Source organism: Sturnus vulgaris, chromosome 12 (genome assembly GCF_052056855.1).
Source record: "Sturnus vulgaris isolate bStuVul1 chromosome 12, bStuVul1.hap1, whole genome shotgun sequence".
Lineage (NCBI taxonomy): Eukaryota > Metazoa > Chordata > Aves > Passeriformes > Sturnidae > Sturnus > Sturnus vulgaris.
This window is the reverse complement of record NC_142254.1, coordinates 9,780,990-9,799,804: the sequence shown is the minus strand read 5'-3', so window position 1 is coordinate 9,799,804 and position 18,815 is coordinate 9,780,990. Positions and strand designations below refer to the sequence as shown.

General features: G+C 37.7%; 1 protein-coding gene across 1 annotated transcript in view; it reads left to right on the top strand.

Moving 5' to 3' along the window:
* Positions 1-18,815, top strand: part of LOC106857029 (uncharacterized) — a 182,873-nt gene that overhangs the window by 83,813 nt on the left and 80,245 nt on the right. The window contains exons 3-4 of the mRNA XM_088171887.1: positions 11,792-11,860; positions 15,902-15,998. Coding sequence (XP_088028013.1) covers positions 11,792-11,860; positions 15,902-15,998 — 166 coding nt within the window. The remainder of the gene's footprint in view (positions 1-11,791; positions 11,861-15,901; positions 15,999-18,815) is intronic.

Sequence of the window (18,815 nt, the reverse complement as noted above, 5' to 3'; positions counted from 1 at the left end):
GGGCAGGGACACCTTCTACCAGACCAGGATGTTCTGAGCCCCATCCAAGGATGGGGCAGCCCCAGCTTCTCTGGGCAACCTGTGCCAGGGCTGCAGCATTCTCATAGTAAAGAATTTTTTCCCAATATCTAATCAAAATCTACTCTCTTTAAATTTGAGCACATTCCTCCTTGTCCTGTCAGTAAATGCTCTTGTAAATAGTTTTGCCCCATCTTTTCTGTAAGTTCACTTTGGGTACTGGAAGGCTGCAATTAGCTCACCCCAAAGCCTTCTCTATTTTAGGCAGAACAATCCCAAATTTCTCAGCCTTTCCTCATAGGAAAAGTGCTCCATCCCTCAGATTTTATTGGTGACCCTCTGGACTGTAATATTTTTCATTATTTGGAGCATACTTTTCCAATATAACTCTATATGTGTGTAATCCTTCATCATACAGACACAATTTATCTTTGTCAAAAAAATTGTTCCAAACTATTTTCTAGAACTTCTACTTCCTGCTTTCGTTCTCTGTCTGCTTTATATCTGGTGAATTACTTTCTGATGATGTTCTGTAAATAAATTTCAGGTTTCATCAAAATGATCAATTGTCTGGAATCAGAATAGCTGGGGTTGGAAGGGGCTTTTTAAGTTCCCCTAGTCCAGTCCCCTGCAATAAGCAGAGAGGTTGCACTAGCTCTTCATCTCCACCACTGTGTCCTTTGCTTGCACTTTGCTCTTCTTTCTGTATGTTATCTCTAAGATATAGTCCACAAATGCAAACTCAATTGTTATCCCTCCTATGTTTATTTCTGCCCTCTCTGAAGTATAACATGCTGGCCTGTCCCCATCTAATGTTTCTCTATGGATCTTCAGTGTATCACAGTTAGAGCAGAGTTTTAAACTTTTGCTTAAAACTGTTTACAGCAACCAAATTTCTTTCCAGCATATCTGCTGTTGACTGCAGTGTCCAACATCCTGGTGCTGTCACTTGCTGTCACCATCCAGTAGTCCAATATTTGATGTCTACACCATGTCTTGATCCCATTCATTATTTTAGAAAACCATTTCTGAAAGAGAGTCTGTCCTGTCCCATCTGCAACCTAAACTTTTTCAGATTCTCATCATCCTTCTTAAATTTATTGCTTGAAATAGAGTATTGCTTCACTTGTGCATGATCCTTTTGTAAACTCTGTTTACCCAGACAATTTCTTCCCCTCCTCCCTTGTTTTTCTTCCATTAGCTCCATCACACTTGTAGTAAAATACTTGTTTTCATGTTCACTCTTTCCTTTCCTGTTATCTATCATCCTGCTCTCAATATCAAGATATCATATGCCTCACTAATCTTGATGAGTAATGAGTGCCCAGCTTCCACCTCCCACTTGTTACTTCTTCCTGTGAGCATTTCTCTCCTGTCAGCCTTCCTTATGCTTACAAAGAGCTTGCCATGAAAATTTGCAGAAGTATTTCATTGTTGTCTTACAAAGCCCTGCTTAAATTTCTCCTTGGCTTTAGGTCCAAAAATTGATTATCAAGCTTCCAGCCTGAAATCTTGCCAAAGTCAAGTTTATTATATATGAGTATTTTATTTTTTGTCTCTCTCATCAAAATTGATTTTTGTTTTTTCTTTGAGTATTCTCCAATCTGTCTGTATCTCTTTTTATACTGGGGTGATAAGTTATTGTGGATGAAGACTGTCTTTTTCAGTGTTTGCACAGCAACACACACAAGAGCACTGTAGCAATACAAGAACCTAAGACAATAATAATAATATTATTAAAGGTAAGCTGTAAGACAGTCAAGGCAGCCAGGAGGGCCACGAATGTCTTAGAGGCATCAGACACATGCTGTGACTCTTGGGGACAGTCCTGTGCAGGGCCAGGAGCTGGACTTGAAGTTCCTTGTGGGTACCTTCCAACTCAGAAGATTCTGTGATTCTTTGAAAATTGAGAAATTTTTTAAAAAGGTAATTTATTTATTTTCAAATATTCATTATTTAGGAGATCTAACTTCCACAGCAGAGTCTGAGACTTAATACTGGTTTCAGATGTGAACAACACAAAACACAGCTTCCGGACTGGGCCAGCAATGTGCTTTTTAAGACTGATAAATTATAGAGTTGCATCCATTTTCCAGCTAATGTAGATGAAGTGTAAATACTTGATGATAACTGAAATGCATCCCTTTACAGTATTGTAAATGAGGAGGTGGAAAGACCCTCGATATTTTAAGGGCCAAAGAGAATCACGGGAGCAGCTTTAAAGATTAATTCCTTGTGTCTAGTGTAAAACAAGATTAAATTAGCTTGTGTGAGCTGCTGTTAGCAGATGCACTATTACATTATGCATGATTCCTGACTGCTCGTAGCATGAACAAACTGCACAGTGTTCCATTAGTGATTTTCAATGCTGTGCTAAGCTTTAAGTCACATAGACAGGCCAATGTATTGGGTTTACTTTGTGGATGTGTTTTCCAGGCAATTTCACAACCTACCTGATCACTGTTATTGATTGACCGCATTTGAAATGGATAAAAGAATTAACCTGTGTAAGGGTAGCAGAATGGGGTATATACAGTATCCTATATACTTAGGAAAATCAATAGTACTCTAATGTAGAAAATTTAACCAGACAAGACAAAACCATCTTCCCACCTGCATCAATCCTCATGCTCCCTCCCAGAGTAAAACATTATAGTTATACCATATATTTTTAATGTGTTTTATCCTTTGATGCTTCTCTTTTTCTCTCCCCTGTAACCTTGTGTGCATACTGTAAAACAAACTGAGGAGCTCCTGAACAGGTTCATTTTCCTCCTCTCATGCCCACTTTCCCTTGAAGTGAAAAGCAGGCAGCTATACAGATCCAGAGACTTGTTTCATTTTTCAAGGTGTAGGCATATTCCTGCTTTTTGCCACTTTCCTCCTTGATTTGTATCTTGTCCCTCTGGTCTCACATTCATTATGCCTCAGCAAGTCCCAGCTCCTACTTGTGACATTTCCCTACCCTCTTCTGCTTTAAATGAGGATGAGATGCACACAAACACATTCTTAGTGCCTTTGCCTCATCACACCTACTTCTCAGGCTCTCCAGCTAAACAGTGCTGCTTTCTGTATTTGAGTTAATCTTTCCAGTACTGGCTAATGAAATGTTTGTCGCTGAAAACTGAACAAGTCCAAGCTTGTAAACCAAATATTTTTTGTGGAAAACTCTCTAATGTTATGGCTACTTGAAATCTTTACCACAGGTATGACTGAAGCTATCATCAGAGTTGTTATTTATCCTTATAGTGAGTTTTATATTTTATTTTTGTCATATAGCTAAGTCAGAAATAAGCTTTAGTACAACTGCAGTTGTGTTATGCTTGCTCCTCCAACACAGAGAGAACATTAAACATACCAAACCTCTGGGCGTCTGGGAATTCCTGCCTTCTTGGCCAACTCCCTTTCCTTCTTGGCTAACTCTCCCTATTCACAACCTCCTCTAAAGGAATAGCCACCCAGAATGGCATTTCTGCCTCTGCTTTCAAGAAACCCAGGATACTTTAGGAAGAACAGAGTGAGAAGCAGTGGTGCTGCTTCTTAGGCTGTGCTTATTCCACAAGATGGGAAAGAAAAGGAAAAAGAAGGGGACTTGCTATACAGGTTTAGAAAGTGCTTCCAGTCTTCTGTAATTGTCTTTTTTTTCCTCTTGTTAAAACTAGAAATCTCAAAATTGTGTTCTGTTTTGGAATAAATATTTCTCTGAACCCTTTCCTGGAATATGCAATAAATTAATCTGTGAACTATATTAAAAGGTTGGTTATAAGGAATAATATATAGCAGGCTGGTGCAGATACTGTCTTTTGCATAGAGCTGAGCCTAAACTCTATTCCTGTCTTTGCATTCTGTTGTATGGTTTTGCAGTATTTTATTTTCTGAAGCCTTCTGAGCTGGTGACTCGGAGTTCAGAAATTTTTTACTAATTTCTGCCCTGATGGTCCCTCCTGCTATGCCCTTGTTCTCTGTAGACTTGCCTTGTAAAATGGTGTTAGAGTGGTTGCTGACTGAGCTAATGTTGTGTTAGCTAATGACTTTAATATGAACTAGTAAAATTACACAAAACTGGTAACATTTCTTGGAGGTAAAATTGATTGCAGAAGTTACTACATGACTTCAAAATGCCGTTATTATTGTTTAACCAATAATTCAAGACCCGCTTTTTTCACTCAAGCCAAAGGGACGTAGAAATTAGAAAAGACAAATCAATCACAAGGCTTTATATATGAAGTCTTTCTGCTCAAATGTCTGCCCAGCCAGGATCAGCCTGGGTGGTAAGGTCAGCAGGGTGACAGAGCTGGCCAGCAGTGTCACTGCTGTACCAGTGCACGCTGTCCAAGCACTGTGAAGCTGTCGCCAAATCCCAGCGTGATGACAGCAGGACTTACAGAGGAGTTAGCAATATGCCCAGGAGTACTGCAAACAGAAAAATAGGCTTCCCTCAAATGTTAACATCCCTAAAAGAGAAAACAATATTCTGGTTCGTGGATATTTAAGACATATCCGTGCAATTTTTAAGCAGTCAGTGTAAACAAATATTCCCTCAGAAAGCAAATACTTTGTAAAAAAACCTCACCATTGACATGAAGCAGTTTCACAGAATGCAGTAGATACTGAATCAAAGACCTCTACCATTCTTTATTGCTGGGGGGGAAAAGGTCCAAATATTGCTTGGCAAATTACTGTTTGCTAGGGGCACTATTACCAGTTGACACAATCATTGGTCAGCAAATTGGTCACATTATCGGTTAGTAAATTTGAGAGTGCAGAATTATTTATTGGTAAATTAGAGATGGCAGAATTATTGGTTGGTAAGAAAAGAATTGCAGTGATTGGTTAGCAAATTAGAGATGCTTGGTTTTGTCTGTGGATAAATCAAGGTTGGTCAGATATTGGAGGCCAAATTAAAGATGGCCATGTTATTTATGGTTGCTCTGGTGAATGTTGAAATCCTGGGTCTTTTTGTTACAAGCAAATAAACATTGGGAGGGTTTACTTCTTTATTTTTTTCTGATTTATGCTTTTGCAAGAGTTTCTGTGGGTATTAATATGGAAGTAAACATACACTTTTGCTCTCTTACATTTTAATGGAACTATGTGTTAGCTGAAATTGCACAGAGTGCCAGGGGACTTCTGAAATTGTTTTTATGAAGTGAATATTAAAGAAAGGTGTTAGATTTCCAGAGCTAAAAACTGCAGCCTTTGCAATTTGAGCTCTAAGCTGGTGCAGTGCAGGCAAGACAAGCTATTCCTGGTGGGTGATAGCTGGCAGCAGGAGGAGCTGGTGATGTGAATCCCTTCTGGAGAGGGTTCCTTGCTGCTGCTTCAGAGCTGTAGTCCTGCTTTATTCATCTGTGAACTGAAAGCAGCAAAGATATGGAAGAATGGTGCCTTCAAGGCAGTAATTTCTCTGAGATGTGGGGATTTCTGTGGGCAGTGGCCTCCAACTGCTTACTCTCCTTCACAAAATCTGAAGGGCCACCACAGAGTCAATCTCCAGGTGCTGTTAGCAGGCAGTGATGGTTTTATGCTGAAGAACTGCAGCTGAAATTGCCAAACTTGCTAGGCAGCTCTGAAAGCAGCTTTTTTTTTTTTTTTAATGTCATCAATATCATAAATGATGCAAGCTTCCTATTGAACTACAGTACTGCAGCAGAAACTTTTCTGGCATTTTCACATTCTCAGTTTTGAGTTTTTTCTTATTTCTTTTCCTTTATCTGCAGAACTTCTATTAAAAACAGTCCTGCTTTTGTATACAGTGTTAGAGCAATTCTAAAGAAAAAGTGTGTTTCAATATCATTCTAGAACACTGTAAGAAAAATTCTGTTCACTTGAACTTTGCAAACAATGCACAGAACATGATGGCTCTAGAATTTAATAATTTTAGATTTTAACAAAGCTGAAAACAATAATAGAATATGTGTTAAGAAAAATCTATGGCTGTTGATATAGCTGTTGAATTCTACAATGGAAAATGATGCTAATTAATCAGATTTACTTTTCCAAAGGGACACTATATAATGCTTTTGACAATAGTACAGATGGAGTCAGGGAGGATGTATTTTAAAACTTTAAGAAAGTCTTAAATTTTAAAACATTAAAATTTGCTTTTTATATGAACTCCTGTAACAACAATGCCCCTACCTTTCTTGTCTACTAATTCTGCCAAAAATGATGTGTTTATTTGGAAACAGTAAAGTATGTCTGACATTTTTAAGACACAGCAAGGGGAGATTTTTGCAAAAGTGAAGGGGGTGGAAAGGAATTTTTATCCTGCTAAAGAAGCAACACAATCACAAGATATCTTAGTTTTATAAATCTCCTGGATTGAGATAACATGTGCTGCTCATTTTTTGGTATTTTCATTGAATCAAAAATTTAGGACTTGGAATACACCAGAGCACTTCTATAACACAATGATTGTTCAGTGTTGGGTCCAGCTTGAACGGTTCATCTGGAAAGTTTTAGCTGAAACCATCATAATTAATTAGAAATGGTTTAACTAGTTCAGAAAAAAATTATTGTAGTGCTCCCCCTTACCCTGGGTAGAGGCCTGCATGATCTCCTCTCCAAAAATGAAATAATCCTATTGGTGCCAAGCTCATTCTGCTCCCAACTCTCAAGCTCAAGTGAGCTGTCACTGTAAGGCACCCCAGTCTGGACTGTTGCATACCTCAGAGTCTTTACAGTGGTGATTTGTTTCACCATAGTCGGACCTATAATCAGACTTTCTCAAAATCTGAGGATATTCAGCTGGGACAAATTGTCTTCAGTTGTTACTCAAAGGCAGCATGGGCCAGGGAATGCAAATGGGCAGAAGAACAGCCATGGTAAAAAGAAGTGAAGATGGTATGGAAATAAAATAGGACTTGTGGATGGTATTCTTTTCCTTCCAACAAAGCCTAATAACTTGTAATGGAAAACAGCTCAGTGCAGGAAGGGAGAAGCAGGCCATTAACCTTTTGTTAGAAAACACCAGACTTTTGGTCTACCATTATTTCAAACACAGATGAGCACAGGATTTAACAAGAAAGCACTGGTTGTAGTTTCAGCTGGTAAAATCAAATTTAGAGGTAGGTTGATTCCTCAAGCCATTTATCTGTGTTCTTTCCAAGTTCAGTGCAGAAGCTGGAATAAATCATTTTACTGTGGCTCAGTGGGTCTACCTCTCTTTTCAACTTTTTACAAGAGACAAAAATAATATTTCTCAATTTGAAGAAATACTGTTATTGTCAGATTAAAATCAGCAATAGTATATCTGCCACTATTTATTAATTAGTAAAATTAGGTAAATTAGTTAAAATTTAGCGTAATAGTGGGAGTCTTCACAAAATGTAAAGCTTATAATGAAAAGCTTGACAATTTGCATGCAGGAAATTTTTGTTCTGACTGTGACATTCTGAATTTCCATTTTGCTGCTATTCACTAAGCACTGCATAAACTGAGAACTCTGGCTTTAAATGTAGGTATTTCTAATCAAATCTGCACCCCTGTGGTTAGGTGAGATATGTCCTGTGATATTGCTTGTGTCCCTTGATTAAAGAAATTATATAATTGCACCTCTTTGAAACCTCTCTGTGCTAAATGTCAATTTTACATTTAACAGTTCTCAATTTTTACATTGTTGACTGATTTATGTAGTGTTTCTAGTAAAACTCTAGACATAGAACATTTCACTTACATTACCAGCAAACATTGTATTTTTTTTTTGCAAGCATTAGCCTTTTGCAGTGACAAATCGTTGGCAATTCCAGTATTACAGTCCCCTGCATTTCTAGAAAACAGTTCAGAATTTTCAAAATTATTGTAAGACATCTCATTAAATGAAAAAAAAATGAAAAGACTTTTAGATAAAATTTACATTTTTTTCTTGCCATAAACTTCCTTTTTGTAAGAATATGCAAGTAATCATTAAAAATTTGAGGCAATGTTACGTCATTGTTGTGACAATGGCTAAATAGGTGAAGTTCAAAATCTAAGTGCCTGAGATGATTAAAAATTTTTAAATACCTCATTTGAATGGAATAACATGAAATGTCTTTGTCTGGAACACATGCAGATCAGAAGATAACTTCTAAAAATAAAAATAAATATAAAATTGTATCCTTTATGCCGGTTGTGGACATTTGAAAAGCTACAGGCTATTCAAATTGTGCTGTGAATAGGCTATTCTCCAGTGTAAGCAGAACAAGCTCTTCCCAGGATTCAAATAAAATATTTTTCATCTTCACTGTGAAGAGCTTTTTCCTCTGCTTTTCTTTATAGGAATAAAAGGCTTTTCTGTTCTTTCAGTTAAGCGACCTCTGCCTTTTAGGGGGAAATGAAGTTTCTGCTCCACTCACCCATCACCACCACCCAGAAATTCTGCAACTTCTGTGTCTGAGCCAGGTGAACAATTCGTAGAACTGGGGATGGGAAGGAAGAAAAGAGAAGTATGTGAGCACACGTTTCTACTTTTTCTAGCAAAGAAGGCAGGAAGATTGGTGACCACAAGAAAAAGATTTTAAAACACCTCTTAGGTAGAAATGGATACATTTGGCTATACTTTGCATTGTGATCAAGATTTAATTTGAAAGCTTACTGTTAAATGGCTCAGGCAGCTTTGCAGCTGCCAACAGAATACACTTCATGCATTCAGATATGTAATACCCAATCTGCAGCATCAATCACAGTCCATTTAGGTGGTTTTGTTGCATTGCATTTTGTTGGAATTTCACTAAACTGTCTCAGCAACTCGTAGAACAGAGGTTTGAGGGGTTTTTTTGTTTGTTTGTTTGTTTTTTTTAGTTTGTTATATTTTCAAATAGAATTCATTAGGTATTCTTCAAGTTATTGTGGACATACCTTGGGCTTGAATCTTGAAATTGGAGATTTGAAGATATAGGGTGTTCTTAAGCCCAAAGTCATCGTGGGCAAAATCTAGCCCAGCTTGTTGTGATTTGCTGGCAGTTGGAGATTTAAGGGCTAAGACCATTGTCATGATACATTTGTATTGTCCCTGGCATTAGGGGGGGATAAACAGATTCAAAGGGGGCACAGTTTTGGAAATACTTATATAAACAATTATTCTTTCATGTCTAACAAATTCTTTGATGTTAGTTTGTAGATGCATCACGTCTGTCATGTAGTCTATGGATTTCAGTTATTGTCATTATGGATCTGACATCTTTCATATGTATTGTATATTGGGTGCCTTGCTTCAAATACACCTGCCTACACTAAGTTATTAGAAAGTTTTAAGATGCATATGCAGCTCTTAAAATATGCAGATATATTACTCTTATCCTTTTAAAAATTAACTAATGATTGATTTTAGGCAATGGTGTACCTATGTTCCTGTAATCTGTGTATTTTATTTAAATTGAATGAAATTATTTTCATTTTGTAAAGTAATAAGTAAATTAAAGGGAAAGTCTTTGTAGGCTGCTGTTTTTATTATGTTCTAACCTTAAGTAGAAAGAAAGCCAGGCCAACTAGTTGTTCTTGCTTTTATTAAAGTTCCTGTTGGCAGCGCACTGATGGGACACATTAATCTTAGTATTAATGCTGAGGAAAAGGGGCTTAGAAGCCTAGGATGAATAAATCATTCCAGAGCCCATTTGGATTTGTTGGCACCTTCCCTGTTATGTTGTTGCTGGATAAAAAGGCTTCTCTAAGTGTTAAAGGGCTGGCTAACACAGTTGGCTTATTGCAGAATGGCCCTCAGTAATTTGTGAGTGTGCTGAGTGGGGACAGCAAGCAGCAGGGCAGGGTGGTTTGAGCATGTGGGCTGGCACTGAGAAAAGTAAAGACACATTTTCTTCTGTCCCAAAAACCTGTGCAGTCTTTGTCACTGAGGCCATTGGCTCTAGTGGTGCTTCCAGTCTCACTCTCAGGTCCTTGTTGACACTAGAGAGGAAGAAGAGTAGTTGAAATGCTTCCTATTTGTGTTACTTACATCCATCTCCAATCACTTCATTAAACTTTTTGGAGCCTCAGGGTTGAGCCATTTATTTTGCAATTCAAAAGCCACATTATCCATTTATCTTTCCCTTGAAGACTGTCACTGAACGTGCTGAAAGGTAAAATCATCAGACTCCAAGAGTAACTTTTTGCTTCAGGTCCTTCATATCTTGCTCTTTTCTGGTCAGCTTTTGGGGTTTTTTTCAATCTCTGTTTCTGCAACATGTTCATCTATTTGTGGCTGGCTCAGAAGCCCCTCACTGCTCAGTTTCACAAAGCTGCCCTGCTCTCAGGACTCTCCTTCATAACTCAGCCTCAGAAATGGGTTTTGGCTACCAGTCTCCTTGGCCTCTTCCAGGTTCAGCTCATGAAGTTCTGTCCACCTTTAGTGTAGGATGCAACTAAAATTTGTCTCCATGAGGTTTCTGGGGTGGCCAAGGTGCAGGAGCTCAAGGAAAGAGGGAAGGAGCAGTGGAACTGGAAGGTTCACAGCCTTTTCACCACCCAGCTCCTGACGCCAGTAAATCAGTGACTGCTCTGATGTGTTTTCACTGGCCCCAGGTGGGCTTTTCTGTCCTCTGGAGCATTCTATGCACTTCAGAATTAATGGGGTGGGATTGGTCTCTGGGTGAGTTTTTCCCAATTTCCCAGGGCTTTCATTGCTGCTCCATGAAGCAGTGGCTGCAGACAGCAGAGGCAGGTTGTCATATGGCAGTAGCTACACATTTTCAGTAGCAGTCAGTGAACAGTTGCATGCTACAATTTACACTCTCTTCTCTGGTCTGTTCTTCAACTGATGAAGCACCTATTATTAGCCAGGCAATTATCAAATATTTGAAATAGGTATATAAAAGAAGATTTGGAGAATAATGCATGCTACCATCTATTAAGCATTTCATGCCCTCAAGGGATGCGCTGAAGTGTAGAAATTCAAGCTATATCAATGTATTTTTGCCTGACACATTTGCTGTTGAGACAGCTCTATTTTCTCAGTGTATTTTATTTATAAAAAAATCTTGCTTTATAAACAGAGATAATCTTTAATGCCATGGATGCAATGTACAACAATTATTTTGGATAACTTTTAGTTGTTAGCACAAATCACATTTAAAATAATATTAAAACAGAAGGAAGATGGAAAACGGCATGAAATGTCTCAATACATTTTATTTTCAATGAAATAATAGAATATCATTTTACCAATTCTAACATAAATGGAATCATCTGAAAGCTATCATTCTGTACATGTGCTGTAATAGATAGAAACTCACCTTTTCAAGTCAGCTGGTTGTCAGTGGACTTGAGAAGGAAGCACTACTTTTCATACAGATGTGGTCCTTGTAAAGCTGAAGGCAACAGTTTGCCTTTTAAAAACTCAAGCAATGAGCAGTATGTGGTAATGGAACACCAGAAACAGCAGGGACAGGACAAAACTCACTTGTGTTTGTAATAATAATTTAACTCATTTCTTAAGCAAGGGAACAAATCCCTGTGTGCTGATGTTGATACAGCATCTTATTCCTTTCCTGTTTCCTGTCTTCTCTCACTGTCTCTGGCCCAGAGCTGTGCCAGGTACAATGGTTTGTGCAGTGACCTAATGCTAGTCTCACTTTCTACAGCACAGTTTGTGAATAAACTCTATATTGTGAATAAACTCTATATCTAATTTTGTTCAAAAGCCTCCAAGCTGAGTAGATATTAAAATTACTGTTTTTTGAACAACAACGACTCAAAAAAGAGAATCTGTAATTCTGAATTGGTTTGCAAGAAAATGTTATTATAATAAAAAATCCCTTGCTGAACTTCTCACTTTTCTTCTGCATTTTCACAACAGGGTCCTTCCAAAGTGGCAGGGAATATTCATGCTTGGAGTGTCTCATCACATTGTGTCATGTCACAGAAGGTATGGGAGCCTGGGTGTCTATGGAAGGGCCAAGTCTTAATGCAGGCACCTTTTATCTGAGAAGAATGTGATCTCTAGTGCTTGGTCACTTGCTAACAATTGGAAAAGCAGAATTTGGCCTAACTTGTATTAATAGTTATTATTAAATTGCATGGTGGGCCTGAGTCTAATTTTACTCTTATTTTATAGAGCCATTGACTTTAATGGACTTGCTCCAAAATTTTCACTGGCATAACCGTGAGCAGAATTAGGCCCAATAACTGTCATGTAAAACAAAGTCATTCCATCTTGTAAACCATAAAGCAGGTTACATGGTAGTTAAGTGTGGGCCAAAACCATTAATCTTTCAGATGATGTGTTTAATGGCAGCCTTGGATGCTTGCAGTCAATTAAAATTTCCTGGCGCATTTTCATAGGACAAGGAACGTTTGTTACTAATCATGTCCAAAAGAAATTCTAGCTGGTGTAATTGTATTTTACTTAGCTAAAATTGCCTTTGTGCTTATAGTTAGGTTGTTATTCTTCACTCTGTCTTTTAGAAACCTCACACAATTGTGCAGTTCTTTTGGTGCAGATGATAGCTGTGCTATCACCCAGAAGTAGCATAAAGCAGAGTTTCTCTTACTCTGTGTTGTCGAACTGCAAAGTGTTTCTAAAGTCTAAAATTGTGAGGGGGAAAGGAAGTGTCAAAACTGCTCTTTTTTAATATTTTTGAATATTTTAATATTTAGGGACAGAATCTCAGCTAATATAAATTAACATAGATGGGTTGAAATGTCATCTTAATTAATCTGCCTTTTATCTCTTAAAAATCTACATTTTAATAGGCCATGCCCCTTTGATTTTATTAGTTCTGTCTATAAAATACAATATTTTATAACACTTTGATCTAAAAAAAAAAGAAAACAATATAAAGGCTACTTGTTGTTTCTACTTGTGTAAATCCTGAACTTTGTCTGAAGTGATTCTGAAACACTTCAGATCAGCTACCATAACTATAAAAATCCTTTGAAAATACCTCTATTTCTGCCTATTTCTTTGGACAATCAAATCTGTACTTTGTTTAATGCTCATCAAAGAGAATGTGAATTTTCCCAGCCATTGGGAAGGTGGGCCAGTGTCACCATGCTAAGGAATTTATGCCTGATTAAAAAATCTCTCCTAAAAAAATGCCCCATATGAGCTTCCAATGGACACATGGAGAGCTGTGTGTTCCTTGCATGCCCTGTGGGGAAGCCTGTCAAGACTGTGGATATGAGAAATCAGGAAAGAGTTTAAGGGAAAGAACAACAGTCAATTCCCTGAGCTACAGAGTGGCTCAATAAAGCATGGTGCTCTTCCTCTCAATAAATTATATATTATTTTTAGATAATTTTACTTCACTCTCTCTCAAAATGGTGTGTACAGGGAGGAAGCAGATGATCAGTTTTATGAGAATGTGTTGGAAATACGAGTCAAACTGTTCCAGCAACCTCCAGATGCATCCACAGACAGAAATCTTCATTGCACTCTATTAAAAAAAAAAAAAAAAAAAAAAAAAAAAGAAGAAAAAAAAAAGAAACAAACAAAAAAATCCCAAACAAACAGAAACCAACAGAAACAGACTAAAGTCTGGTGGTGTTTTAAAACCTTGTGCATAAGCTTATAGGTATTGGAAAAAGCCAAAAGAGGTGCATGTGAGGCAATACCTGCATATTTTAGTTAAATATATCAAGAAGCAAGAGTGCTTGTGACCAAGCCAGAAAATCGAATGCAAAGAGTGGTTTGGGCTTACCAGCTACAGGTCTCCTAACCTGAAATACTTTATTTATGGATTTTAGTTTTACAATAGTATATACTTGGCTTCTCCAGTTCAAGTCCATAACAAATTATTTGCATGCTGTGCCGGGATTTAAAAAAAAAAATAAAAAATTGAGAAACAACTCTGTTGGCTCTTTAGTTTGACTTCAATTTATTCTTAAGCTCAGCCAACAAACACAGTCCTCCTACACTTGTAGAGCTTCTGGTTTTTCTTGGCCCATACAGCCCTTTGTCCTCTGGCAAAATTTCACTGGAAACTTCATGCAAATACTGTTTGATCTTTACCAACTCATCACAAGGAGGAAGACTCATGTTTTAGCTTCTTTTCCTTCTCTGCAGTGAGGAAAAAAGGAAGGTAGAAATTTTATGTGAGGAAACAACTGTGGACAGGTCTAGTCTCAAGCACCTCAAGAATTCTTGCACAGCTGTGACTGTGGGCTTTCCATGTGTTCTTTAGTAAAGAGTGAGAAAATTTCTACCAATGTTTACCAGAATACCAGTGACCATAATAAGTGTAATGGGGTCTTACTCTATTTTTATCTGTATTTTCCATGCATTTTATTCTCCAGAGTGAGAGAACTCTGAAAACCTCCTCTAAGAAGGAATAAGTGCACATCTAAGTAGGAAAAAACCCTAGGGAACTGTGGTACTTAGGTTTTGATCACTACCAGCCTTGCTAAACAAATTATGCTTTTGTGAAATCAAATATTCTTTCACTGTTTGGAAATATAAAACAAATTCTTCAGGCTCTGACTCCAGAATGGATCTGAGACTAAGGAATAGAGGAAATGAATGAAAACACAGAAATCTAAAAGGCCAAAGAGATAGGAAGGATTGATGCAGAAAGCATCTCTGACATCAAGATTAGCAATGAGGCTTGTCCTGCTGCTCCTCAGATATACACACTCCACAACATCTGCCCAGTTTCTGCCTGGAGTCACAGCTGTGTGAAGTAGAATGCAGCAGTTTGACTGATGGCTTCCCTCTTTGCCTTCTTTCTTTTCCTCCTGCACCCTTTGACAACAAATTTTAATTGGCTGCAAGACTTCAGGTTACATTCTTCCGCCTGTATTTAACTGATCCAGAAGTATCTGCTTTCATTTTCCTCCACAGCATCCCTGTGGTCTCACTGTTCTGACTTCTGCTGCTTCTGAGTCCATGATGAAGTTTTGAATATGCTAGATTAATTATCTTATGCTTTAATCAGAGGAATATGCATGTCTAGTCAACCTTTTTTTTTTTCCTGGTATCAAAGTGGCAGAGCTATTAAACAGCAGTGCTGAAGAAAAGAGGAGTAGTTAGGAATAGCTGTGGAATTTGTTAATAGGAGCATTAGACAGTGAAGAGTTTGTGCTGAAAGGGGTTGTGGCAACTCAACAGTTTACCTACACAGAAGCAACATAAAAAATGGTTTCAATGTCTTTAGTAGTAAAATCAGGATGCTGTCATGGATTGTATTTTCTAAAATATGATATAAACAGGAACATTCAAAAAGCTGCTATCAATTACTAATACAAATGAATAAATACACAGTGAGTTCTAATTGCCAACTCTATTCTGAATTAATCTTTATCTGACTCAGACTCAGACTCAGACAAACTCCTCATGTTAGTAATTCAAGCTATTTTTAATAGTGCAAACCGAATTCCTTTAAAACATTGTTTTAAAGTTTCCTTTGATTTCAGATATCTTCATATATCACACTAGATATGCATCCCAGATATCTGAGCTGTGTGGGAACTGGGTATGCTCTAACTTGCACAATGTTTTGGAAAGGCAACCTGAAACAGGAGATTTTTAGATATTACAGTGGCAACCAAAGGAGTGTGGGGAGCCAGCTAGGCAGAAGTACTCTTTAGTTTGTGGCTGGGCTTAAAATGAAAAATTGGCAATTTTCTGTTTTAGAGGGGAGAAAAAGTTATTTGCTTTTTGTTTTGGGGATATTGTTAATAAAAAACAACAACAACAACAACAACAAAAAACCAACCAAAAAAACCAACAAAAAAACCCCAACAAACTACCATACTAGAATAAAAAAAAAAAAAAAATCAAAAAAGCTTGCTATCCAGTATGCATTTTCAGATAAAATGCATTTCTCTTTAGACATCTTGGCAAAACAGGAAATGTTTCTATAAAGTATTTTGGTCATTGGAGCTGTCTTTTTCTTCAAATATTTTTGCAAGCAAACTAATTTGGCAGTTTGGATTAATTTAGATCTGTGAATATTTTTATATTTTTCAGTTTAGAGAAATAATCAGATCCTTGCCTCTGAAATGTGGGAGAGAATTGTATGGTTCTAGGCCTGGGCAATCCTATCCACAGAAGGACGTCAAGCATGGTTTGTTCCTTTCATAAACAAGTTATTTGCTCCTCTTGTATCATTGCTGACTCATTTGGACTATTAACAGGCTTTTTAAAACTATCAAAGCCTCGCCACTCATCTTCAAAACTGCCTCAAAACTGCATCTTTGATTTATGTGGTCAGCATTTACTCCCTAAGGTCTTATCGACCTTGGCAGTGTTAGAAATCATATTTTCACATGCATGAATTGCCCTTGACTAATTTCTCCAGGACAGTTTGAACATAAATAACCTCCCTTTAGCCGTTGCATTTTTTACTTTTCATTGGTTTATTTTTAAGAAACATGGTGTGGATGTGTGTATGGAATATACTGAAAAGATATAGATTCTCTATGGAAGTTTGGTTAAGAAGGTGTGTTATTGTTCTCCTTGAATGTATTAATTCTAGGTGGAGGGTGTTTGCTTTTTTGTGTGTTTTTTTTTTTAGTCCCTATTTTTTCAGATTTTTCTTTCAGAATTATACAATTCAGAGGGACCTTTGATGTTATTCTCCCCCATAACAGATAAACATTTCTAAGAACAGAATTAAATTAATTTTCTCATTGTGACATGAGACACATACTCTATAATAACCCTCCCTATTTGATTAGCAAACATTTAAAAAGGTAAAGGTTCAAAAAGATTTGGAATTTGTGAAATTTGACTTCCAGTAAAAAGTCTGCCAGGGCTGCAGACACGTTGCAAGTGGCTGCATCAAACAGCAGCCCAGGAGAGAAATGCAAGAACAGAACTTCATTATCAGTACCTGAGCGTCAAGAAAATACCTTATGCTGTGTAACTGAGTGCTTTCCAAATTGGGAGCGTGGAATTTGAGCACTACACACATTTCCCACATTTGTTTTAGATGTAGGATGTGGCCTGGCAAGCCAAGAAGCTTGACATCCACAGGGAAGATGAAAAAAAGGTTGGAAAGTAAAATTCCTCAGTCCAAATTCAAGCTCTACAGCTGAGCCATTATGCCCTGGTGTGTAAAGGAAAGCACTGTATTGGAGAAGGTGTGAACTGCCACAACATTGTCAAATTCCTGTGATTTGGGTACTTTCTGAAACATTGAACTGTGCTAGCAGAAAGCAGGTAACCCTTTAATTTACTTGATCAAGGTAAACCTTACATGACTGTAAATAAAAAGAGGATGGTAAGGTGAATCTAACAGCAGACAGTTATTGTTGAGTCATTGAGCATTTTAAATCTGTGCCTTTTCCAGGCCTGTTAGAAGTGTGATGAATAATTTGCTGGGTCTCTGATACAATGTTTGCATCCATCTGCAGATACAGTGAATATTTCCTTAGTGATGCAACTGCAAAAAACATGGGTGAGTGCACTACAAGATTGTCACAGGTCATAGAGCATTAGCTGAGGTACAGCTATGTGATGTGTTTTCTACACATAATTGTGGAGTTAAGAATAGAACTTTTCCTTCTCACTTGCAGACATATATTTTCAGTTCCCTTTACAATGTTCTCACCAGAAATTTTCCTAACCTTTGGCCAAAAAATTTTTGACAGCAGTATGAGTTCCATTGTCTACTTCTTGAACGGTGTTTAAGATGGAAACAATAACTTCATTTTCTGACAGCATTTTCAGAAAACATGGCATCAGTCCCAGCACTACCTCATGCTCTCTGACAGGGACTGGCAGAGGATGCACCTTCCAGGATTATCTCAGTGGCTCTGGCAGTGCTGCACTGCATCCTCAGGAGCAGCTCTGCAGAGTGCTTGGCCTTGGTGACTTTGCTGTCTGAAAGACAAAGTCAGCAGAGTAATCTCATTCTCAGTGTGCTACCTGGCACCTGTATAACACTGAAATTCTTCAAAGAGGCACAGAAGCCATAGTTAATATCAGTGATACTTAATATCAGTGGCCTGAGTATTTCTAGTAGAAAAAACCCATGAACTGTGAGCCCTGTTCAGCTTTCATAGGAAGAATCCTCTTTTCCCAGTCAAGATTTTTTTACGAAATGTTGATGCCTTTCCCCCCAAAATGTTATCCTGTGGACTTTCTTATGTATTCCTATCATTTCTGCTGAATAATCTTTCAGATCTTTTATTTTGTACAAAAAAAAAAAAAAAAGCTTTTTCTGTGACAATCTAATATAAAGAGTAATCTAACAATGGGAGCCTGGAGGCAAAAGTCTCCTTGTGTTAATATGCTTGTTACAGAAATACAACTTTCTATGAAGATTGAAGTCCTAGTTTATGGAATTGGAACTTTCAGCCTAAAATAAAAGTGTTCAGCCTAAGAAACAACTGTTTTAGTGTGATGTTCACTGCTAGGGCTGTACACTGAGTACATTGGTTATGTGTTCCTTAAAGGCCTTATCTTTACCTTCCAGATTATAAACTATCTCCTGTTTGTTATTTATGTTGAAGATTGCTGGAAACTCTTGAGAGCTTCTTGCATTGCCTGTTGTATTGATTTGAAAGCAAAACCAGTGAGAGGCTCCAAGTCAGTAATAGAATTTAATAGGAAAAAAGAGAAAAAAATAAAATATATGCAATAATACAAAAGAAAACCACTGACAGAATACAACCTGACAACCTATCAGTCAGGGTGTTGGTAGCAGTCCCTATAAATGGTGGCTGCAGTCCTCCTGGATGACAGATGTGGTTCAGTTGAAGCAGTGCTCCTGTAGAAGGTGCAGTTTTCCTCCAAAGGCCCAGTGATGATGTGGTAAAGGCCTGACTTTCCTCTGGGATCCAGTAGAAAGGTCTGCCCTCGGGTCCCAAACCCCAGTTTTTTATCTAGGTAGGAAAGGCTTGGCTCCTGCCCCTGGTTGGGGCATCTCCCAATGGGG